Here is a 22,246-nt window from a genome sequence, read left to right on the forward strand (position 1 = left end):
TGTCGAGCAGAAGAATGCGATAGATCTTCAGAGTTGTATTAGAAGCGGTAGCTCCGCGCCCAGGTCTGGCATTAGATCAACCGAAGCACGCCGTAGTTTACAACGGCTTCTTATAGGATCACCATCTACTGGAAGTCCTATGGGATTTCTAATTTACTACATTTAACACTTTTACGTTCTTTTTTGGAAGTCGGGAACTAGTCTTCTAGTGAACTACTTCCTTTTCAATCCCGTGCTGATGAACCACCTGTCCAGGGTCCCATCACCATTCAAACCTTGATAATAAGTATCGTCCTTTCGAATGCGGGACAAGTTATGGGAAATATGCTCTCCACGGAATGGACTACCAGAATTTGATGGATTTTGAATTGGTTCGGGTCGCATCGTACGGATACCATACAAACCATGTTTTCCAGTTTGCAAATGGATTGACTCATATGGAGTAATGTTTGTCCAAGACGTATCAAAGTAAAGGTGAATATGAGCGTGGCTACGCGAGGAGAGACTTTAGCAGGTGCTTGGATATACTCACCAGTCTCAATAAGTTTCAGTCTTAGCGGATATCGTTTGACCACAAGGTGAACGCGAGGTGACAGTCCAAACAGACCAATGTAACAACTGTTGTGCACCTCTTCTATTGACCCGGAGAACAATGCACACCGAGTTACATAACCACTACAAACTGCATCTTCATCTCTCTAATTGAATCCATTTGACAGCTTTGCATCTCTGAAAAAACGTAGTGCTGCCCACGATGTGCCACCGTCAACAACTGGCCGTCAACAACCCTCAACGGCCCTCAACGAGACTCACTCCATTTCAACAACCGAGAGATAAACGCCCTTGAGCAACGTATCCTTCCCGACAAACCGCATCCCGTTTACGCATGCAATGACCCGTGGAACCGCTTCCAGAGCCGGCAGCTCTGCCCGATCAACACAGCAGTCCCAGCCGCGATCCATCAAACGAAATCGACGATCCGAATCCCCAATATACCTCTCATCGCTTGCACTCATTGCACCAGAAGACGCAAAACAGGCTCGTCAACGATTCTTCGACGCCCTCGGGTCTGGTGACGAGCACCCAGGCATGCCAAGGGTAATTTCGAGCGCAAACCAGCTGATAGAGGTGCAGCTCAAGAAGCTTTTTGACATTCTTCATGCTTGCGGAACAGCGACAGAAACTCCATCTACGCTGCTGACTACACGTGGAAGCATAGATGGGTTCTTGGATGCAGTTTTTAATGACTGGACTAGCGACAAGGAAAGTGGGCTCGTGAAGCCTGAGTTGGAGTTTTTGGTGGAAGCTGACGTTGTCGCTGGGACAGTATGCGGTATGTTTTGGGCCGTATTTATGATCTACTACGAAGCAGGATATATACTAACGATAATGCAGCCATACCAGAACACCATCACGATTTAGAGGCGTGTAAAGCAAACGACACTTGCAACGCTGTTGTTACCGCCGCTGTGTCGTTTAGCAGTAACCCTGCCATGTTCAAAATGGAATTCACAATGACTGATCCCTTCACTGGACAACCGGAAGCCTTTTGTCCTCTGGGGAGGAATGATATACGGTGGGCGCGATCAAACTGGAGGGACTCGCTGCGACAGTCGCTGAAGGCGAGGCTCGTCGCCAAAGTGCATCGATATAATAAGCATTTGGCAGTTTGGCACGCGCGAACTCTCATTCACAATTGGAGTAAAGGGGGTGTTTCGCTGGGACCGGACACGAGTCTATTGGGGTTTATGGGACGAGATGATGTTGCGCTGGGTTTGGTGCCTTTGGGACTGGACTCGGAGTCATAGATACGGGGTCGAGGTTGGTGGACTGCTGGTGATATATTTCTTTCTGGGGGTCAGTACGCATTTCCATAGCGATTGCTGGGTTCGGCTGTTGCCAATGTTGGTTGAAGCCCGGAGACTAGATTCGGTGATAGCTTGCAAAAAGTACCCAATGCATTCGGAGTAACATTATGACGTCTTACATCGGAGGGCGGTTGACAGCACCGCCGACCACGAACGACTGGATCATTTTAACGGTTAGTCAATTGAATTATAATACATTTACTGAGATGAATTAAAACCCTCATATAACTCTACGATTTGAGCAATTAAGTCGAGGTTTAATCCAACCTTGTAATCATAGGGCGCAATCCACCATCACAAGAAGTCAATTGGTAAGCAGCTGCGGGGATCTGGAGCAGTAAGGCAGAAAGCAAGCCAATAGTTAGCTAGTTCCAATCCGTAAGATATCTACAGAATAGAGACATTTAGAGACCAGATCTCTCATGTTCAAACAGGCCACGACTTACTTCAGATCACTCATAGCTAGCCTTCACATCTTCAAGCACACGGCTGTCTCTTATAATTCTCTTAATAGAACTTAACCTAAATAGTCACACAGATCTCAACATGTCGGCCGGACAAATTACGTTGTTTGACCTGCCCAGCAAGGAGCCATGCTCAACCTGGTCGCTGAATCCATGGAAAAGTACGCAATTACTCACACAATTCAGTGTCCCTGCTGACGATCAATGCAGCTCGAATGCTCTTCAACTTCAAAGGCATCGACTACAGAACAGAATGGGTGCGTTTAACACCAGACTGAATTTGACCTGAGGTTGATGCTGATGGACTGCAGACTGAGTACCCAGACATCAAACCCAAGTTCCAGCCTCAGTAAGTCCAAATTATTCCTCTCCTTACCAATCTTGCATGGCATCTCATGCAATATCCAATCCAGCCTCCCTCCCAATGAAACCGGCACTCCATACACCATTCCCACCGTCAAGCTCCCAGACAACACCTGGATCATGGACTCCCGCAAAATCGTCGATCACATTGAGAAGTCACACCCCGAGCCCTCTATGCATCTTGAATCTCCGTACCTCGCCAAATTAGAAGACCTTCTCCCCAACGTCTTTCAATACATGCGTGCGATTTGCTACGCCCGCGTCCCAGTCAATTTACTCAACGAAGTCAGCATCGACTACTGGTACACAACTCGCGCCGAAAGGATCGGCATGTCCGTTCAGGACTTTGAAAAGAATCACGGAGGGGAAACTGCATATTCTAGCGCGGAGCCGCACCTCCAACAAGTAACCGCTCTTTTGAGGGAGAATAGCGATGGGCCCTTCTTTATGGGTAAGACGGTGTCGTATGCTGACTTTGTTTGGGTTTCTGCATTGGTTTTCTTTAAGAGGGTAGATGAGACAGTTTACCAGGAGGTTTTAAAGAGAACTGGAGATGAGAGCATTCACATTAAGCTCGTGGAAGCTTGTCAGCCATGGTTGAAGCGCCACGACCATTGAACAGTATGGACCGTTTGACCCCAGCGTGGGTAAAGTCACATCAGAATTGTGGAATGGTTAACAACCACATTATAAATGCGGTTTGAGCTAAGCATCTTAAAGCGACAAATAGGAGGGAACACCCTTCATATACTTAGGGTTAGATCAGCAATAGAATGACACAATACTATGACTGTGCATAACCCCATGCCAACGGCGTTACTGTCGTGAGGTAGCAAATATGCCAGTCAGCATACATCGCTAGACATTCCAGTTCCATATTGACGCCCTGGCCTCCCTCTTTTTCTTCTTGCTCTTCGTGCCCCGGGATCCCCAGGCGTCATTTTCATCCTTCTCAGCTGACAAGGCGTTGAAGCCTGAGAACACTTCCTCAGGGACATTGAAACAATGAACATCCTCATCCTTGGCGGCTGGCGTCGTGTCTGCGTCCGGGGACGTCACCTTAGCAGCAGCGGGAGACGGAGCATCCTAAGCAATCCATCCCTCATTTTTGACAGCTTCCACTGGTCTAACTAACTCAGGCTCAAAGACACGAATGGATGAACGAGAAGATCTGGCGGGGGACAGACGTTCCTCACTCGATGGTCTAGAGCTAGCTTCGTAACTGTCACTTCGGGTGTCCGATTGTGCCGATTGAGAAACTAGATAGCATTAGCATCACTGAAAAGTCCTATATGGAAAAGAGGTAATTTACCAATGTTCAGAGACCGATGAGTGTCCAGGCGCCTAAGTTCACTTTTACCAGCCTCCAGAACGACGAGCTTTTCCCGGCACCTGGCTCGCTCCGTGGAAGTTGCTTCACTTTCTCCCACTAACTGAGATACCTCTTCGTCTTTCAGATCCAAAATTACTTCGGAATGGAATAAATCGGGAAGATGTAATACGAGACATTGCTCGACTGCAAGTACTGCGACGTCATCGATGAATTTCTTGAGAGCCACCTACGAAATAGTCAGCACTCGTTCTCAAATTTCGTCTTCTAGTGGATATTGGTTACATAATAGTAGCCCTGTTAACATTATGGCTGGTTGACTTGACTTACCTGGTAATACGCAAGTGTGTAGTCGATTGCCAACTCGCCAGCAAATCGTTCCATATCAACCTCGGTGTGGCTCTCAAGCGATTGGAAGAAACTCGACGGAAAGATACCTATCTGTATTTCGTTCTCGAAGTTATGGGGCCCCACAAGTTCCTTGAACTGCTTCTCCAAGGTGTGGCGTCTTCTTTCAGACTGCCTTTTCTGCACCGTGTCGGTCAAGTAGTGGTTGTAGGTGATGGGATGACCCTCCATATGTGGTTTCAGAAGCTCTTTGCACTTGACGCCGAGATCGCTCTTCAGTGCGTCAATGCCCTTGCTGATGAGATAGAATATTCCCCTGGTGGTTTCATCGACGGCCACATAGTCAACGACAGACTGGGCAACCTCATAAACTATCCCCAAGATTTCTTCTTCCGCATCCTTTGCGATAGTCTGCCAAGGCTGGCATTGTGCGGCGAAAAGCTCGCTGACGATCAGAGGATTAAACGTCCCGGGAAGTTCGCGAGCTCTACTCCGTTTCATGAGATCGATGACCTCGCCGAGGTATTCCGATCGCCGCACAGTACTGTTTCCAGAGAGGGCAACTCTTTCGCCGTTGGAGTCATCAACGATACGCTGGCTTTGTCCATTCAGTCTCATATCTCTCTCAAAATCAGAGAGAGAGTTTTGGATGCGAGCTCTTAGGCGTTTCTTGTACCCATCTTCAGACTTGGCGCTGCCGAAGAACCTGTTGCCGTATTCACCATCCACAGCGGCTTTCATAAGGGTGGTGAACTCTCGGCTGACTTGCATAAGGTATCTGCGTTGCTCCAACAGCGAGCTGCGCGGAGTTCCCAGTCGTTCTAATCTTGCCCTGCAAGCTTCAACTTCATAATCAACATCTTCAAGAAGGCTTGGAAGCTGGTGCAAGATTTGATCTTTGAGAACGTTGCTTAGCCTGGGTTTCAGCGACTCAACACCAAGATGATTAGGATCCAGAGTTGCCCAAACTCCCTGAGAAAAGAATTTCGCCTCAGCCTCATCTCGCTCTGATGATGATGCATCGCGCATTTTGTAATCCCTGTTCTTGAGGACATGCCAGCCAAGACGGAAAGCCACGTCCTTGTTTTTCGCGAGCCGTACATACGCTGCCTCGCTATCGGAACCCGCATCGAGAGCATCTGGCTTAGTTATCAGGCCAAGCGTGCGGATTCCGTCAGGGTCGAGTTCACGAGCTAGTTCCGTGATTTCTTGCAATGCAAAATCGCTCTTCGCTGAGACAACGGCTAGAATTATACTTCGCGGCCTTTTCACATAGCCCCGAACCATCTTGCTGACAATTTTGGCATCTTTCACTGACTGGTCCCGATTTCCAGCCCGAAATAGGCCAGGCAGATCAACCATGGTGAGGTGTGGTTGTGTTGGTCCGCAAAGCTCGACACGCAAGATGTCGGTGCTAAATACCTTTGTATCAGACAAACCCATTGCATCTTTGGCCGTTTCAACAACGCTTCCAATGTCGGGTGAGTCGAGGTCCATTTCTGCAGCAAAGCTGCTCAATCGGTCTTTTTCGTCGGCAGATCGATCCGGGCCGGGATTGATGGACACCTTGACGGCAACTGTATCCTGTCGGCGCAGAACCAGTTCTGTCGCAAATCGGGTACAAAGGTTATCTTTCGTTGGAAATGACATACCAGAGATGGCTTCGAGAACAGAACTTTTGCCTGCGGATTGGTCTCCGCACACGATGATTTCCGGAAGATCGACATAGCTGCTGATGCCAATAGAGCGAAGGTTGTCAATGATGTCCAACAGATCGCGATGATCTTTGGATTGAAGCTCCACGAAGCCCATTTTTGTCAAGATTTGGTGGCTCAGCGGGGACAGTCTGGAACTGAAATTGTCAGTGAATGTGTTTTCTCAAGTATTGCGGGTTGATAGATACCGTCAGCCTCACTGTCGGATTGAACCAGGCTTGAGTCCCAGCCAGCCCAGTTATTCGACCTTGGCGCTTCTCATCTGGTGCTTGTGCATGAAACAAAACCGCTGATGGTTGCAAATCTTGCTGCCCAACTCAGAGAATATGTGGCAACAGGCCCTTGACATACAAGGCAACCAATAAACGCCTTGCTCCTGCGAAGCTGATATGCAGTGAGCCAAACGTGATCACTTGGTGAATTATGACCGCCAAGGAAGGTGTGAAGAGAGAAAACGGGGGAAATCTTGTTGTGTTGTGATCAAGAGAAAAGCTGAAAACGCTGCAGAGGAATGGTTCCGGGCTTATAAGGTGAGGTCAGGAACCAGTGAATGTGTCCACCGAAGGAAGCTGTGAATGTGCGCATCAAATCACTGGCCCTTCCTCAACAGAAACGCCCACTCGAGCGTAAACAAATAGTGAGATGGTCCCTCGGTGGAGCGCCTATAACGCATCTCATTCCGATAGACAAATCGCCTCATGGAGGGTTTCCCTACCAACAGAGCTCATTGTATGTATTAGCGTTGCCAGGTATAGCTGCACGCTCTTAGGTGTAAAAGTCTGGGGACAGGTAAAATATAGTGTCACGCAGTCTTGTTTAACGAGCGACAAATTTGTCTTAAGGAAAGAGACTGTACCCTTTAGACTTGATATGCAGTGGACCAAGGTAGCAGGACGATGAGACTCGGTAGATGTTGATAGCGCAGACAGAGTTTAAGCAGAGATCTCAAATGTTATTCAAGAATGCCTATTGATGTTAATACCCGTCATTCTTTGCTCACCCTTGACCTTCGAATTTTGCCTGGGAAGAAGCCGTCACTGGCATGGCTAAGCCACACCTCTTCTCCCTCAGCTAACTCGGACACATCGACTGCTTCTTCAACACATAGCCCTTTACTTAGAGCATAGCGCCTCGTTGAACTGGCGTTACATCCTGTACTCAGTGGCGGAGTAGCCAGATAACCATTTTCAGTACCATTCCTCCCTCGCCAGACATACACAGTCGTGATGCTTCCCTCCGTCACTTGGCCTTCCTCGTTCCAGAGCAGCGTCTCCCTGGGTTCCTCGTAAGACACAAGCCCGGCCCTGTCTCTAGCCTCATTATACATGCCTCTAACGGAGGTCTTGTGACCCGTAAACCTTGATCTTGGCGTTGCAACGGTGTCGACCAGGACATCCCAAATGGGGAGATTGCGAGCCTCGCGTTCACCCTGAAGAAATTGGACGAGGTCGTCCGCAGTCCGTCCACTGGGTAACTTGACAATTTCGTGCGATAACGGTTTCAACTGTGTTGTCATGGTAGATATTTTGCAGTCGGGGTGTATTTTGACATTCACACGCCATGACTGTGTGCGATCTGTAACGGCGTCATCCACGGCAGTTTTGAGGAGTTGAATACCAGCTTCGTCGTCTTGTAGTAGCTGTTGAACATGGACAAGCTGGAATTCTGCAGCGGCGTCGCGAAGACGGAGCAAGTGAAACGGTAAGAGGTAGTATGGGAGGTTTACATCGTCCTCTGTGAGATTTGGCTCAAAGCGAATAGAAGTAAATATGAAAAAGTCGGATGGGAGATTTGCACTCATGGTATAGCCTTTTTGTCCTGTGGTATACTGAGATATAATACGTTTCAATTTGGATATTCTCTGACAAGAAAATGGGTTTACTATTGAGGGAAGCGTGTTTTATAGCCGGTTTGGTCCTTGGCGGGATTGGGGAGCTCCGCACTGAATTATTAATCACACCACTTGTTTGCACCGTAATGAGTGTCGTATTCTATCTATATATACGACTAGTTCTTGGTTTTCCACCTGGTCAACATTTAATGGTTCAGCCACCAAACCGAATAAATCTCGTCAAGCCCTCCTGCACTGCTTTGACCTATTAAATACCAGACATGTATGTAACAGTCGCTCAATCGGGTCGTGCCTGCCCTAACCCTGAGAACATCTATTGGCACCGTGCTCCCATACCGCCCTCTTGCCGAAAAATGTCAAATCAGGTGATGCATTTGACCAGACCTCGTTCCATTTTCTCTTCTCCCCATCGATTTCGAATCCTTCCTTTCAATGTTGGGGTCAGCAGCCAATCTGGCCGAACTTGACCTTCGCTACCGCAACAATTGCAAGCAAATATCCGCCGTATCGTAGCTTGCCGAGAGACCAAACCTACAGCATTACCATTATAACCACGACGTCGCAACCAGCCCGAGTTCTTGCCATCTCTTTGCGCAAACAACCATTCTTTGACGAGATGTACGCCACTCTTCTGGCGGCCCTCAGGTCAAAAGCTGAGCTTCAGCGGGCTGAAAACTCCACGTCAGCAATTACGCTTTTGTCACAGCGACCAGAGCCTTTGGCCGTACTAATTACAGACGAAGCCTTGACTCTCGGGGCTAGTATTTCTGTTTGGGAATCGGTTCTCGCATATGTCCGCGGCGGAGGCACAGCAATCGTCATGGGCCACTTCCCCTCCTTCGCACGGCTGAACAACGTAGAGCCATTTTTCTCTCGAGCAGGTCTGCCGTGGGGAGCTGGATCTTACCACAGGACGACGTTGGCATTGAACCAATCTGCGGTTGGTGTGGCCAACGCCCAGAAGCTACCACAAAAGTACAGCCAGAAGGCCGTGTTTGTGAAGAACGTCGCACCAGAGGATATGTGGTACAATACCGACAATGACTCGGTGGTTGAGTCTTTGGTCTTTGCTCCAACAAGCGCAAAAGTGGTTGGAGTAACTGCCGTGGCATTGGCCAATATCGGCGAAGGAAAGCTGGGCTATGTCGGTGACGTAAATGCAGAGGAAGGGTCGAATGCGGTCGTCCTTGCCATGTGCGGACTCCTGTAATCAGGCACTGGGCCAAGTGTAATCTGTCAATATGAGAAGCAGCCGGAAGTGGGATACATGTGTTGACGCTCTCGCCGCAGTAATTCAACCAGTATGGACCTTGACCTTTGCTATACCACACGGGGTGCTCTCTTTCATAGGCATCCTTTCAGACTTTCAGGAGTTTGTAGACATCGGAGCCGAAGAGGAGCCGTTTACCCCATCGCTTGAACTAAGAACCTTATCTCGGAATGGTCGAATCGCAATTTCACACTCATCCAACTCCCGTCATTCCAGAAACTTGCCCAGCAACATCAACTCCAAAGTGAAAGGAGAGAGCCATCAAGATATCAAAATGTCAGCTCCAATGCAGGATCCAGGCGAGAAGTCTCTCTCAAAGTTGCTTGCGACCCTGACCACAATTCTCCACCCCACGACATTTGTCTTCGCGACGCTCAAAGACGAAGCACACGCGCCGCCAATGTCGGAGGTCCAACTCTTCTTTCGCGAATCAGAAGGTATTACAGTCATCACAAGCCTCTATTGCGCCAAGCTACATAATCTGGAGTACTTCTTCCCGTGTAAGATGATTACTCTCAATGTTACTTCGAGTTTGGAGGCGGTGGGGTTCATGGCGGTTATTGCGACGAGGTTAGCGACCAAGGAAATGGGTGTTAATCCAGTTAGTGGATTCTATCATGACCATTTGTTTGTTCCGCTTGGGAGGGAACACGAGGCGATTGAGACGCTGGCCGAGTTGGCGGAGGAGAAGAAGAGGGAAGCTGGCTTGTAGGGTTGTTGTGGATTGAGCAGCGACCGTGTCTGTTCATCAAGTTAGCTGTGACAAAGCAAATGATTGAAGAAAAGTAGCCTCCAGTAGAACCTTTTCGTCAGGTGTATTCGCAATAAGCGCCTCTGTGAAGATGAACTGTTCATTCTAACCTGACGGGTTGCGGACCACTACCACACATGAGCGCTAATGTGCCGTTGTGCAACTGATAGTCTTACTTGGGGCCGGTTTTTCGTTGTTACTTAACGTCGTATATTAGAAAATGAAGTTATGCTCATTCTTTCGGTATCATTATTGCATGCCCGCTGTGCCAGAGTTCAGCAAAGTCTATTGTACGGAAGAGGCATCAAGGATTTGTTAGACTCTTGCAGAAGTGCTGAGCGGAGAGACATGCGACGCCCGTTTGTTAGACGACGTTACAGTAAGTATATGGGACATAAAATTGTGCTTTCTCTTTAACGTCAGACCAAACTGAGCAATGCAGAGCGAAGGGTATGTAACCCGACATTTTGGTTGCGTGTTACAGCGTTGATCAACGACACAAGAACTGCCGAGGCTCACCAGCTGCCATTTACCAGCGCAGCTTTAGTCGTCCGTCAATTCCTTACCAGGTAATTTTGCGAACCAAATAGGGTCAAGTTGCGGTCTGCGCAGGGGTTTTGTTGAACCGGACTTCATGCATCGGTAGTTGGTCCGGACTGCCGTTGTCAACCACAGTGACAAGGCAGATGTGTCTCTGAGTCACTAGAGAGTATACACAAAGAAGAAAACACGCCTTGCTGACGTACTAACTTTCGTAATCGAAAATGAGATTTTGAAAACTTGTGGTAGCATTGGTTCATGGCACTCACATCGGGATTGCGTGGTGGGCTGATTTGCTCTGTCAGTGTTTTGACCGGAGATTTTATGCAGGGTGCTTTTACAGTAAACAGAATAGTAGTACCACTTGAATACCCTTTCATGTGAATTGTCTACTCTGCTCTATCAAGACACAAGTTGTTTCCAAGCCGTACAACACTACCGCAACCCAATGAAGTGCAAAATTGTCTCATCTGCTATCTAGTGGAAACTATTGTTCTATTCCTATTAACTTCTGCTACATTATTAACCTGTTTGTTGACAGCTGAGGTGTTGGCAAAAATCTCGCCAATGACGCCAGTCATAACAGGAGTGGAACCTATGAACACTGCGATCACGCTACACAATTGAACTGACATAACCTTGGATGACATGTGAAAGCTGTGCGTTCTGAAACTTCCTTCGAGGACTAGGCATCGAATACTCGTTGCCACAGTGTCTGACGTAGATATGACCATGACATTGTCAAACTGCCCATGTGCCCAGCCGTAGGGCAAAGACCCCTGTATTGCACATGTAAGGGACTGAGTGATCAGCGCTCCCAACAAAAATGTATCGAATTCCCAGGTTTCTAGCCATTACTTCAGCATTTCTAAATAAAATATTGTAGGTAGAGGTCAGGCTTACGTAGCAATGTACGTAGCAACATGCGCGGTTGTCTACGCAGTAAACATCTGATGGTGACCAAGAACTGCCTCCGATTCCGTCTCGAGCGCAATTGACAATGCAACTATCGTCAGAGCTCTTTTATAAAAAGGCCAGCTAGGCTCTCGATCTGTATCTTGTTTCGCATATCAAAAACTAAATCGACAAAGTCAGCCAAAATGAACGCCATTACTCAAGCTATTTTGAAACAGTCGAAGTTGGAGGTGGAGCATATCAAAATCACAAAGGCAACGAAAGAGTGAGCACCCCAAAAATTACATGCGCCAAGACGATAACTAACCATGTGTAGCACTTTTCTCATGTCTATAAAGTCCAAACTCACCAAAATTGGAATAACCACGGCTCACATGTCCGAAATGACAGTCGACATGGTCGGACCAGGCGGCGTGTTTGGACGTCTCGACATTCCACCTGCCAAGATTGGCCGTACGGGAGCTGATATTATTATTGCCGACCAAGTCGTCCAGATTCTAGACATGAATGCTTTCAAGGCATTTGTAACGTCTATTATGCAGGATGATGAATTAGTCCTCCGCCTTGACAATGGACATTGCACTATTAAGGCACTGGGTCGAACTGCGAGCATTGTCTACGCCAAAGACATACCTCTCAAAGGACTAAAGAGCCTGAAGGTGAATGTCATACAAACGGAGCCTGAAGATGGTGGATACAAGAACACGATGCTCATGGTTAATTCATCCCCGTTTGAGATTGACCTCGGTACAGTGCAGTATGAGGTTCTGGGCGAAGATGGGGCGGTAATAGCCAAACAGAAAGGGTCGAGCTATATCAGTCGCGGGGAGTCAAAAGCGAGTGTGACAGGGCCCATCACAGGCAAGACGTCCAAGAGCCAAGTTCGGTTTATTGGTGTGGATGTGGACGAGGACAATTGGTACAAGGAGATCATCAAGGCGGTTGATATCACGGTTGGAATACCACGCCAGTCGACTGCCTGGCGTACTAGTTGATCAACAGGCAGATCTTGACAGACGACTTTGCAATGCTTCTTTTATAGAGTTTAATAGAATGTAATACTGTTTTATGGTTACGCGAATATACATCGTTATCTGTAGAGGTACTCTTACATCATGCTGTACATCAATTTCCAACCTTAACACCACCTGTTCGATTTTCCTAACACTGCCACTTCATACTGTGTCTAAACGTCAAAGTAACAAATAGCAGTCTGACTGCTCGAAAAAGCCTGAAACCCACCACCCTCATGCCCACACTTCGGCTGCTTCTTCGACGTATCATAATGATACCCCTTATACTCAAAGTCGATGTTACATGTCCCCGCAACCGGGAAATGACAGGCATTCACCTCAATCTTGGACGGCAGACCATCCGACAATGTGCATTTCACGCATACACCATCGCTCTTCTCGCATTTAGCGCCGTGATTCTTGCCGTCTTTGTCGATGAAGCTGAGTGATTGGGTGAAGATTCCGCTGCCGCCTTCGCCTTGGCCCTCTGCTCCGCCGGGGTTAGGGATGGTGAGGTCTTCGCAGTCATATGCGATTTTCTCTTTGCCAGATTTGTCGCTGGGAGTGCGGCCGTGGAGTGTTGGGGAGGCAATTGCGGTGGCGGCGAGGAGGGAGAGAATAGCTGCGGATTTCATTGTGGAGGGTATTCTTGATAAGACGTATAGAAGTTTTAGATAGTAGTTGATAATGCTTGAATTGCTTGGAATGAGTTATTGAGTAGTTCAAGTCGAAAGCACGGAGACATTCCACGAACTTTATACTTCTGCAGCAGTGCGTCTTCTCCTCAGTGAATACTATAAAATCCTCACTAGAATCCTGATAAAGTCAAAACTAAACAGTTGAAGAAACCATCGACATACCGATTTAGAAACTTTTGTCCAACTTTGAGGTAAAGTGCTATGATTGGCCGGTATTTTGATGCCTGCTGTGGATGTCGTCAAGATCGGCATAAGGGAGTAAGACAGCTGATGCGTGCCGAGACGATCGCAAAGGATGAGTATGCATGTCACCTAGTTCGGTGCATATCGTTCTGGAAGGATGGGAATAGATCCAGAAGCTGTCCGGTCGGTGCGCTGTGACTTCGTAAAGACATCAGCCTACTCACTACATTGGACAGTTTACAAGGTTAACATGCTTCATCTTGGGCATTGCTTCACCCGTTCACACCGGACGATGCTGGGAACCGACTGGAAATATCAGTGGAATTGAGAAGGTCAAGTCTCTACTGGCACGTACGAATAACTGCAATTGAGATTCTCTAAGAGTTGAGCCAATACTGGCCCTTCGAATCTTTCGTCCCATGATGCAATCACCTCACAGATGCAAACAAGACATGCGACTAGCACTTGTGGTGGGAATAGAGCCAACACCAGAACGCGCACCATTTTACCTGTTTGGTATACGCTAACAAATCAACCTACCAACTACATTCCATCGGAGGAATCAGTCTGCAAAGGTGTGTCTGGTATAAGCTTTCTGATCCGGCTAGCATATTGTGGATCCTCTATACTTCTCTTCTAACTAAGTGAACTGCTTGGAGATGATTACTTCTTACAAAGATGGTACATGGGGAATAGAATGCCTCTCTTCCACGTTTTCGCCAGGCTCCATCAACTATTGAACGACAAATGCATTAAGCCCAACTTTATTAACAATTGATCATGCTGCTTGCTGGTCGAAGGAAGTTCTACGTCAGTGACGTGCATCGGCCTATCCGTAGCTGTCGATCGAATCCTTCGTGGCGATTGGGTCCACCACGTAGCGCAGATGATCCTTGAGATCTCACTACAGCTGAAAAAAAAGCATCTTACAAAGTCCGAGGGATTCCTAGTCACAAATTCCCCTTTCCACGTACCGTTGGTCGACTTAAATGATGTACTGTCCAGTGTTAGTAAATGAGAACTACCCCGAATATTGAGGCACTTACAGGGATAAAGAGGTATGGGACCTCCTTCTCATACTGCGTCCAAGCATCGCCATACTTTCGACGGCAACGCTCAATGTCTCTCATGGCACGGTGAATGATCATGACCATGAAAAATACCGAGTAGAACCACGGGAATGGACTCCTGTAAGAAGTGTTAGCCAGCTCATACTGTTTCATCTTATCACGGCAGAACATACTTGAAGCCCGTGATCAAGCCCCATGAAAATGAAAAGAACATGTCGGGTACATAGTTTGGCTTTCTGATGATACCGAACCATCCATCTACCAAGATGCGCTCCCCAGCCTGCGTCTCCAGAGTACGGGGGTTCTTGACAATCTGCCACGGCAGTTGGGGGAACGTGTTGCGCTTGGTGAGCTTGCCTTGGCGCTCCATCTGACGGAATCCATTCTTCTGGCTATTGGATGTATCCCACATCCAGTACATGAAGAGGTAGACAACGACTAGCCCGACTAGAGCGTATCGATTCCAGCGATATTCGGAAGGGTGGTGGTTGGCAAGGTAAATTGCGCAGTGGCAATAGCTGAAGGGGACGCCCGCCATGTTCCAGAATGTGAGCATAAATCCGAGCTTCTCAAAGTACATGTCCCTGAATTAGGTTAGCAATGGCGCTCTTTGACGTCACTCCCTAATAACTTACCAACTAGACGTAATCAACTCTTCTCCCTTGGCACATGCATTCACGTACAAGTAATGAGCCATAACCAAAAACAGCACCTCTGCGGAGACATATCCATACGTCTCATACTGCTTTGCCGCGGTGCCACATGAAATGAAGAACAAGATGAACCACGGAATGCGAACTTCATAAAACATCTTGAAGTCAAGAATACCAATACGGGGATTCAGCTCTGCGCCCATGAAGAAGTCGTAGATGGGGTATCCGGTAAGGCGATGTGTGCGGTTGCGAATGATGGCTTGGAAATATACAATGAAGCTGTTGATGAAGCCAGAGAAAATTGCCACCGTCATGATTGAGCCAAACTCGTCCACAACGGTGTACAGGGGGAAAACCTTAGTAAAATGCAGAGCGGCAACAATGATCAGGGTGGCGTAGAAGCTGGTGTAGGCCGAGCAATAGTACGGTAAGCGTTTGAAGTTTTCATGAGGCAATGGACGGCCCTGCAAGGACACACCAGGCATGAAGCAGTACATGAGCATCTCAACAACGAACCATACCCAGTAGATTACCCAGGCCTTGGCGGTTGGATAAGCACCTTCATACACCAAGTTGACTAGATGGTGCGCGAATTCGGTCAAAGTCTCGCCGTCCTTGGGCAATGGGATTTTGCCGTTGTAATAGATTGCTCCAATCCACATGTACCACATGAGGATAGGAAACCCAATCATCAAGGCGAGGACACCAAGAGAGCCGCCAAATTCGAATTCTTCGGAGTGGCCATCATTGAAGACCGCATTCTCCTTTTCGGATTTCTCAGTGGCCGCGGCGCTGCTGGACTGGCCGTTCGTTCGGGCGCGTACAGCCATAGTGATGACGACGTATATGCTTGGGGTAATGAAAGAATGCCAAAAACAAAAAAAGAATGAATCAATTTATCGACTGCCACAGAAATGTTTATCTACATGGTTGGGTATAAATAATTCCGAGACAAAAACCAGCGCCCAACTCAGCCATCTGTGATGAAGAAATTGCACACCGGGAATCATCAATCGTAGAAATATGAAGCGAGCCGTTGAAAGTCGAATGTGGGTATGGGAATGTGTAGCGAACCAATCGGCATCGAATACTCTCAGTCTTGGGATTTCGTCACATTGAAAGGGAAATCACAACCGAGCGAGACAAGAGGTGGGTCGTTCCTGGACCGGTTAGCGCCCTCGCTCCTTCCTGCCGTTCTGCATTTGCACAACGAGAGGGAAAATCACGGCGAGCAGGTTTGCCGTGCACGACTTTCATCCCTCCTCCGGGTCGATGCTGCTGACAACTGCACAGCACTTATGAAATCGTCAGAGAAACGCCGCACGAAATGCTTCACAGGCTGCTGGACCTGTCGTATGCGCCGTGTGAAATGCGATGAGTAAGTGATATCTCGAGGGACCAGTGTGCTGCAATGAAGTAGATTCACAACCTGACTACGAAAAGGGAAACGCCGTCCTGCAGACGATGTCGACAGTTTGGGATTGGCTGCGAAGGATATGGCGTACGGTTAAACTGGATTCATCTCAACTCATCGACCATTTTTAGCGAGGACCACGAGGACGTCGGCGATGCTTCAGCGACGAAGACGCCTCGGCGTTCGTTGGCCAATTTAGGTGTCTCGTCTAATCCGCGGCTGCCTTCTCCCGAAATTGACGTGGCCCTTTCAAGCATCGACGAATGGGTTCCCGAAGAAAGGAGACGATTTGACCAAGGAGGTTTCTCTGTGTTTTGCATCAATTCTGTTGAATCCGGCGTGTCCAATATCGCCCCTCCAACGCCATCAGACTCAACGTTTCGGGACAATGCAAATCAATCCATTGATGTAGAAAGAAATTGGACTCTATCACCGACTGGATTCAGCCCGTCAGCGACCGAAAGCCGCAGTACAGTCGATGCTCTTCCCGTGGCGCAAACACTGCTAAGTCTCTGCAACAATGACTACAGTTCGCCTTCAACGCCAGTCTACACGACCATCGAAACACGCCGAAAAGAACCCAACAGGCCAGCCCGCCATCTAGACATTCTCTCTATGCCATCCAGCCAGAAAAGGCTCATCCATCACTGGGTGACTTTCACTAGCCGTAAACTCGTCCTTATTGACGAGGCACATAACCCCTGTCGAATCATGATGCTTCCTATGGCTCTCAAGGGCCTAATGTCAAGTTCGGAAGAGTCGAATTCCAATGTTGCCATATTTCATGCCTTGTGTGCTACCGCCGCGAGCAACCTCTACGAACTTGGTGGGAGAACCAACGACGAAGATCGTGTCCTTGCTCTGGGCCATGAACAGCAAGCCATCAGTCATTTACGAAACAACCTCGCCCAAGCAGACAATCATCAAGATCAATCGTTCGCCATGGCCATTATGGCATGTATTATGGCGGATGCCGTGTCTGGAACCACTCAACGATGGCGGACGCACGTCACTGGTGGGCTGGCGTATCTCGCAAAACTCCACGCCCGAGGATTAGATGAGACCGTTGTGGCTGCGTTCCAAAGGCATATGGTCTCTATGGCGATTTTATGCGAGATTCCCGTTCCTGATGACCTGAAAGACTTTCTGGAAGACGAAAGTACCTCCCAAGGTCTAGAGTTTACCTTTCCATACTACGGGGTGTCGAGATCATTCTTAAGAGCGTATGATCGCATGAATTCTCTAGGCGAAGCAGTGAATAACCCAACACCAGAGCTTGAACGGGAACTGGACGCATTCCAGCTACAGCAGTATCTCAATTTCCCTACCATGCCGCCACAGGAGCTACTGGCGCCTAGCCAAACCCATGGGGTGGTGCTTCACCACACAGCCAAGGTCTTTTATTATGCAGGGCTGGTTTTCTTCCAGCGTAGTATACGTCGCGAGGCGTTAGATTTGGTTCAGTCCCTCGTTGAGCTTGGAATACAAGAACTGGAGTCGATTGAGAGGGCGGGTAAAGGCGAGCTAGGTTGCATGATGTTGTGGCCTGTGGTGGTACTAGGTGCAGAGTGTGCCAAGAGTGCAATGCAAAGTAGAATGCAGGCATGGTTCAAGAATCAGCGCAAGCTCGGGTTTAGGAACTCCGTAGTGTTGCAAGAGATGATTGAATCGATTTGGACGGCGAGAAAGGCTGCGGCCGGGGGTGGAAGACACGTGGACTGGCGTGATATTATTGTATTGCCACAGTTTGATGTATTTAGACTATAGTATAGCAGAAACAGCAATGGTACGAGTGTTACGAGGTGTTTTTAACTTTGATAAGCGTTTGGCGAATTAAACTGTTCCAAACATGGACTGAACATTAAATCTTGGCTCCCCCAGCGATCTCTGGACACAGGTGCAAGAATGGATTGATGCCCTGTGGGAAGAATATGTAACATCATGGAAAGATCGTTCGTGTAAAAACTACATTAAGGCGCGATCAGCTTTATATCCCTTTGTAAACTCGCTTTTTACCCCAATTTTTCCACACGCCTTCTGAATGATTCCCAATCCCTCCGCTATGCTTCACCGATCACACGTGTTCATAGCCCATCCGTTGGGAGCTGACAAGAACTTTGACTACATTGTTCTACTCAGGTCAGACACTTCTGCCAAGTAGCCAACGTCGCAAATGCTCGCCTTGCAGTGAGTGTTTAGGTTCAAAGGCTGTGACCTGATTAATTTACGGAAACTAAGCATTATGAGACCTTACGGGGATACTTACCATCCGAAAAGTGTCGGTATTCTTACAAAGTCTGACACATTGCTGCTCACAGCCCCCAGCTTTCCTTGGCCGCCATGTGCTTGTTGGTTGCGCGCTCCAAGTGAAGCTCGATGGAGCAAGTTGCACTTGGAACTTTGGTTCCTAGTGACCTGTATCTTTCTTATGCTGATGTAGTGCATCCCTGGTGCGAAACTTTTTAGTACAAATCCAACATTCGAGTCGCGGTCCCCAGTGATGCTTGTTGGTCATGTGCTGCTCGCAGGACCGATGGGTGTTGAACCGGCGAGTGCACGTGTCACACTGGTGCATTCTGAAGTTGAGATATGAAGTTCAGACGGCATTTAGGGCGTAGTACGGAACAAGTTTCCGTATTTTCCAGACGAGCGTGAGAAACGAACCTCCGGAACGAACGGGGAGGAATCGTCAACAATATTCAGGCAAGTGTAGGGACCAAAGTTTTGTGGCAGACGAGGAAGAATCACGAGCACAGACTATTAGACACGACATGGTGGAACTGATCAGAAGGATAAGACGACGCTTCCTGTTTGAATTGATGTTCACAGCTTCAAAGTTGCGGCTGTATTGAGGTGACCCAGCATGTGTCAGTGAATAACAATACCTCGTGCTCTCATCCCGAACCTGGGGATAGCCTAGGTTTGTGGGGTGTCAAGGAAGGAAGTTACGATAGCTACCTAGGTAGAGAAGTTCTAGCACAGTAAGAAACGCAGAGCTGTTATCAATGATTATTAAATCTTGGATTGTCAGTTCTGAGCCACCTTTTCACAGAAGGCATCACCAACTTGATGACCAAAAGTCAACACCTACGACCCCAAGACGACGGGTGGGGGCAAACTACTCCGTACGGACTCCGGAGTACGACTGTGCTTGCACGAAACCAAGTGATACCAGTCGCCCGGGCCAATAATCCTTCCGTCTCTTGTTGACGTGGCATCCGTGCGTGTCTGATTATCTGCCAAGTGGAGAAATGTTGGGTAACCCGACATTCCGGGATCCATGTCCAGACTCCAGACTCGAGACTCCAGACTTAAAATGCCTGCCTGCCTGCCTGCATGGTGGAGGAGTGCGTGGCGTCGAGATTCTTTCAGAAATGCAAATGGGGCAAGTAATGAACAGCACCAGACGCTTCTTGATGGCAACATTGAAGGTTGGGCTGAACAAGGCTACCGGTGCCAGGCCTAAAACATCAGACATGGATATGGTCATATGGATGCCTGGCACTCGGACTCGTGTGTTGTGTAGGGCTGCAACCAGACCAAAATTGAAACTGGTTGTGCCATTCATGTGCACTTGATGCTGCATGGGCTGCGCCTTGTATTGCAACATCAATCAGCCTTATGGTGTCTGGTGTCTCCATGCCATGGACAAGCCACCAATGCATTGCATCCCTAAAACCCCCGTTAAAATATAAAAAGCTCCATTTCCCAACTTCCCACACTTAACAATATTCCCCTTTGGAGCTTTCTTTTGTCTCCAATCATCATCTCTCCCGGGCGCATTATATTATATAATACATACACATTTACACCTTTAAACTTTGTTCCTATAATCCCGACATCACTCATCTCGTCTCTGTATTTCTGCCTGAACATCAATATCTCATTTTTGTTGCACACTTCATTGGAGCTGGATCAGCGTTTGCTTCCTGTTTTGTCTCTTGCTCAAGTTTATTGAATCTCGACTTCCAATCCATCGGCCCGACTATTCCGCCGAACTCTCACACGAAACTGACGACACTGCCCATTTCGAAATGACATTCTCAGACACCAAGCAACGCACCTCAACCACACCACGACTACATCCATCTGCTTCACTTTGACGAAAATGAGGCGATTGAAGAGTGAAGCGGACGAAATGAAGCGAACAAAGTGAGGCGGACACAAAATTGTACACGTCACACCGCCATGTCGACAGCCTCACTTTCATGCAGTTCGGAAATGCTGACGACGCACTGCATTTCAACGAGGCAACCACGGCTTTGACTTGGATTTCGTTGAGCAATTTCGAGTGACGACGGCACATCTGACACTTGTTGATGGCTTATTGGTTAGGACAACATGCGACCTGCGGAATTTCACCGACGGATGCATCAAGCCTGAACGGAACCTACGTATGATGAGATACCTGGTTTTTTCACTACGGAATTTGCCGTTAATCTGAAGCTCACAGGCACCCTTTGAAACTTCCTGAAAAATGGAATTTCCATGTGAGAATGGCAAATTTTGCGACGAAACGGCCCCCTAGGCGCTGGATCATTGGGAGATCAAACTGGCAACAAGCCATGGCCAAAGGGAAAACCCTCCGACAGAAAGACAACTTCGCAGCGAAGTTTTCTTCCCGAAGCCAAAAGTCCCCAGTTGAGGACAGCCGGGCCCGCCATGTTTAGGGGTGGGTAAGGCTTGTCATGTGCATGCGGCACAAGAAATACACCCGCCATGCACGCCCACCAAGCATCCCAGAGGTTCCCACAGCTGTCCAGGAGACGAATTCATTTGCATGGCCCAACGCCAATCGAGAAAACAAGGCGGACAGCGGCAACGGTCACCAGCACAGACTTGCACAGATCGATTGACTCCGTTACGCCTCGACAAACGGCCAACGGCCAATCGACAAGGGACTTCGTTCGTCATGTACGTACCTTTGAGCCTCGACTGGCGCTACTCTAGGGGCCAGCATCTTTGTGATGCTGGTGAGGAAAGGTCGCCTTGCATGGAGTGTTTCGGGTTGCCTCTAGCTGGCTAGCCAAAGTCAGAAGCAAGGGCTTCAAATGGATTTTGCGTTACTGAAGTTCGCTGGGACCGATGTGCTGCTGGTTGATTTTGCTGTCCTCAACTTTGCCCTCTTGTAGCCTGTACGGTTTTACATCGTTCGAAACCCTTTGACGACTCGTTGACATTATCCTCGTCATTGTTAATCTACGAATTGTACGACATTGGCGACTTCTTGATCATTGAAGTTGGCGAAATGACTCAATCACAAGACTCTACCGCTGCACCATCTTCAACCGGAGCTGTGTATGACGGGTAATGCGGCATGGATTGCATCCTCGCACAACTGACGAGCTAACATTGTTGCCTCAGATCGGCTGCGCATAAGCCTGACCACACGTACTCAAACCACGGAATGTCCTCAGGCGCACAGAACTCTGGGAACGATCGCATGTCGTATCTGTACGACCGCGGTCCGGGCTCTGCGCCGCAAGATGTGGCCGCCCGCCAGGCACGCATTCTGGCCGAGATACGGTCTGCTGAGGCTATGTTTAGCCGACGCTGAAGAGCAGGAAACGAGATTTACGGACTATCATGCGGACGACTCTGAAAAAGGCTTATGGTGTTGAAGGGACTCGGGTGTGACTTTATGGGACAATGTGGACATTTGGATGTGAGCCAAAACGAATCACGGAGAAGGATGGTACGGCGGGACGCATTTGAAGAATATTCGCTATCCAAAGCAAATATGCGACAAGGATGCCGGAATTCATGGGTACTGTAGCTAAATGCTGGTATTTGAGTTTT

The 22,246-nt window shown here is 48.3% G+C and overlaps 12 protein-coding genes across 12 annotated transcripts; 7 read left to right on the forward strand and 5 right to left on the reverse strand.

Moving 5' to 3' along the window:
- Nucleotides 1-891: 891 nt before the first annotated feature.
- On the forward strand, nucleotides 892-1,808 carry VFPPC_13559 (hypothetical protein; the record flags this gene model as incomplete). The annotated part of the gene is made up of 2 exons (XM_018291334.1): nucleotides 892-1,333; nucleotides 1,396-1,808. 2 exons carry the CDS (start codon nucleotides 892-894, stop codon nucleotides 1,806-1,808), a joined length of 855 nt encoding a protein of 284 aa, XP_018144516.1.
- A 606-nt stretch (nucleotides 1,809-2,414) lies between these two features.
- On the forward strand, nucleotides 2,415-3,313 carry VFPPC_04027 (glutathione S-transferase; the record flags this gene model as incomplete). Its single annotated transcript, XM_018283443.1, has 4 exons — nucleotides 2,415-2,493; nucleotides 2,543-2,589; nucleotides 2,644-2,681; nucleotides 2,746-3,313. The coding sequence occupies 4 exons, from the start codon at nucleotides 2,415-2,417 to the stop codon at nucleotides 3,311-3,313; spliced, it is 732 nt and encodes a 243-aa protein (XP_018144517.1).
- A 240-nt stretch (nucleotides 3,314-3,553) lies between these two features.
- VFPPC_04028 (dynamin family protein) lies at nucleotides 3,554-6,185 on the reverse strand (the record flags this gene model as incomplete). The annotated part of the gene is made up of 4 exons (XM_018283444.1): nucleotides 3,554-3,781; nucleotides 3,827-3,954; nucleotides 4,008-4,254; nucleotides 4,356-6,185. 4 exons carry the CDS (start codon nucleotides 6,183-6,185, stop codon nucleotides 3,554-3,556), a joined length of 2,433 nt encoding a protein of 810 aa, XP_018144518.1.
- Nucleotides 6,186-7,073: 888 nt separating this feature from the next.
- On the reverse strand, nucleotides 7,074-7,889 carry VFPPC_04029 (aminotransferase class IV domain-containing protein; the record flags this gene model as incomplete). Its single annotated transcript, XM_018283445.1, has 1 exon — nucleotides 7,074-7,889. The coding sequence occupies one exon, from the start codon at nucleotides 7,887-7,889 to the stop codon at nucleotides 7,074-7,076; it is 816 nt and encodes a 271-aa protein (XP_018144519.1).
- A 667-nt stretch (nucleotides 7,890-8,556) lies between these two features.
- Nucleotides 8,557-9,150, forward strand: VFPPC_15720 (triacylglycerol lipase; the record flags this gene model as incomplete). Its single annotated transcript, XM_018293473.1, has 1 exon — nucleotides 8,557-9,150. One exon carries the CDS (start codon nucleotides 8,557-8,559, stop codon nucleotides 9,148-9,150), a length of 594 nt encoding a protein of 197 aa, XP_018144520.1.
- Nucleotides 9,151-9,181: 31 nt separating this feature from the next.
- On the forward strand, nucleotides 9,182-9,922 carry VFPPC_04030 (ACT domain-containing protein; the record flags this gene model as incomplete). Its single annotated transcript, XM_018283446.1, has 1 exon — nucleotides 9,182-9,922. The coding sequence occupies one exon, from the start codon at nucleotides 9,182-9,184 to the stop codon at nucleotides 9,920-9,922; it is 741 nt and encodes a 246-aa protein (XP_018144521.1).
- A 1,679-nt stretch (nucleotides 9,923-11,601) lies between these two features.
- Nucleotides 11,602-12,411, forward strand: VFPPC_04031 (hypothetical protein; the record flags this gene model as incomplete). Its single annotated transcript, XM_018283447.1, has 2 exons — nucleotides 11,602-11,681; nucleotides 11,733-12,411. The coding sequence occupies 2 exons, from the start codon at nucleotides 11,602-11,604 to the stop codon at nucleotides 12,409-12,411; spliced, it is 759 nt and encodes a 252-aa protein (XP_018144522.1).
- A 191-nt stretch (nucleotides 12,412-12,602) lies between these two features.
- On the reverse strand, nucleotides 12,603-13,064 carry VFPPC_13560 (hypothetical protein; the record flags this gene model as incomplete). The annotated part of the gene is made up of 1 exon (XM_018291335.1): nucleotides 12,603-13,064. The coding sequence occupies one exon, from the start codon at nucleotides 13,062-13,064 to the stop codon at nucleotides 12,603-12,605; it is 462 nt and encodes a 153-aa protein (XP_018144523.1).
- Nucleotides 13,065-14,295: 1,231 nt separating this feature from the next.
- VFPPC_04032 (delta(24(24(1)))-sterol reductase) lies at nucleotides 14,296-15,863 on the reverse strand (the record flags this gene model as incomplete). The annotated part of the gene is made up of 4 exons (XM_018283448.1): nucleotides 14,296-14,307; nucleotides 14,357-14,498; nucleotides 14,554-14,964; nucleotides 15,016-15,863. 4 exons carry the CDS (start codon nucleotides 15,861-15,863, stop codon nucleotides 14,296-14,298), a joined length of 1,413 nt encoding a protein of 470 aa, XP_018144524.1.
- Nucleotides 15,864-16,088: 225 nt separating this feature from the next.
- VFPPC_04033 (fungal Zn binuclear cluster domain-containing protein) lies at nucleotides 16,089-18,214 on the forward strand (the record flags this gene model as incomplete). The annotated part of the gene is made up of 2 exons (XM_018283449.1): nucleotides 16,089-16,411; nucleotides 16,477-18,214. The coding sequence occupies 2 exons, from the start codon at nucleotides 16,089-16,091 to the stop codon at nucleotides 18,212-18,214; spliced, it is 2,061 nt and encodes a 686-aa protein (XP_018144525.1).
- Nucleotides 18,215-20,432: 2,218 nt separating this feature from the next.
- VFPPC_17767 (hypothetical protein) lies at nucleotides 20,433-20,753 on the reverse strand (the record flags this gene model as incomplete). The annotated part of the gene is made up of 1 exon (XM_022429453.1): nucleotides 20,433-20,753. The coding sequence occupies one exon, from the start codon at nucleotides 20,751-20,753 to the stop codon at nucleotides 20,433-20,435; it is 321 nt and encodes a 106-aa protein (XP_022285509.1).
- A 942-nt stretch (nucleotides 20,754-21,695) lies between these two features.
- On the forward strand, nucleotides 21,696-22,004 carry VFPPC_13561 (hypothetical protein; the record flags this gene model as incomplete). Its single annotated transcript, XM_018291336.1, has 2 exons — nucleotides 21,696-21,745; nucleotides 21,812-22,004. The coding sequence occupies 2 exons, from the start codon at nucleotides 21,696-21,698 to the stop codon at nucleotides 22,002-22,004; spliced, it is 243 nt and encodes an 80-aa protein (XP_018144526.1).
- Nucleotides 22,005-22,246: the final 242 nt, after the last annotated feature.

Source organism: Pochonia chlamydosporia, chromosome 3, assembly GCF_001653235.2.
Source record: "Pochonia chlamydosporia 170 chromosome 3, whole genome shotgun sequence".
In the NCBI taxonomy this organism is placed as follows: domain Eukaryota; kingdom Fungi; phylum Ascomycota; class Sordariomycetes; order Hypocreales; family Clavicipitaceae; genus Pochonia; species Pochonia chlamydosporia.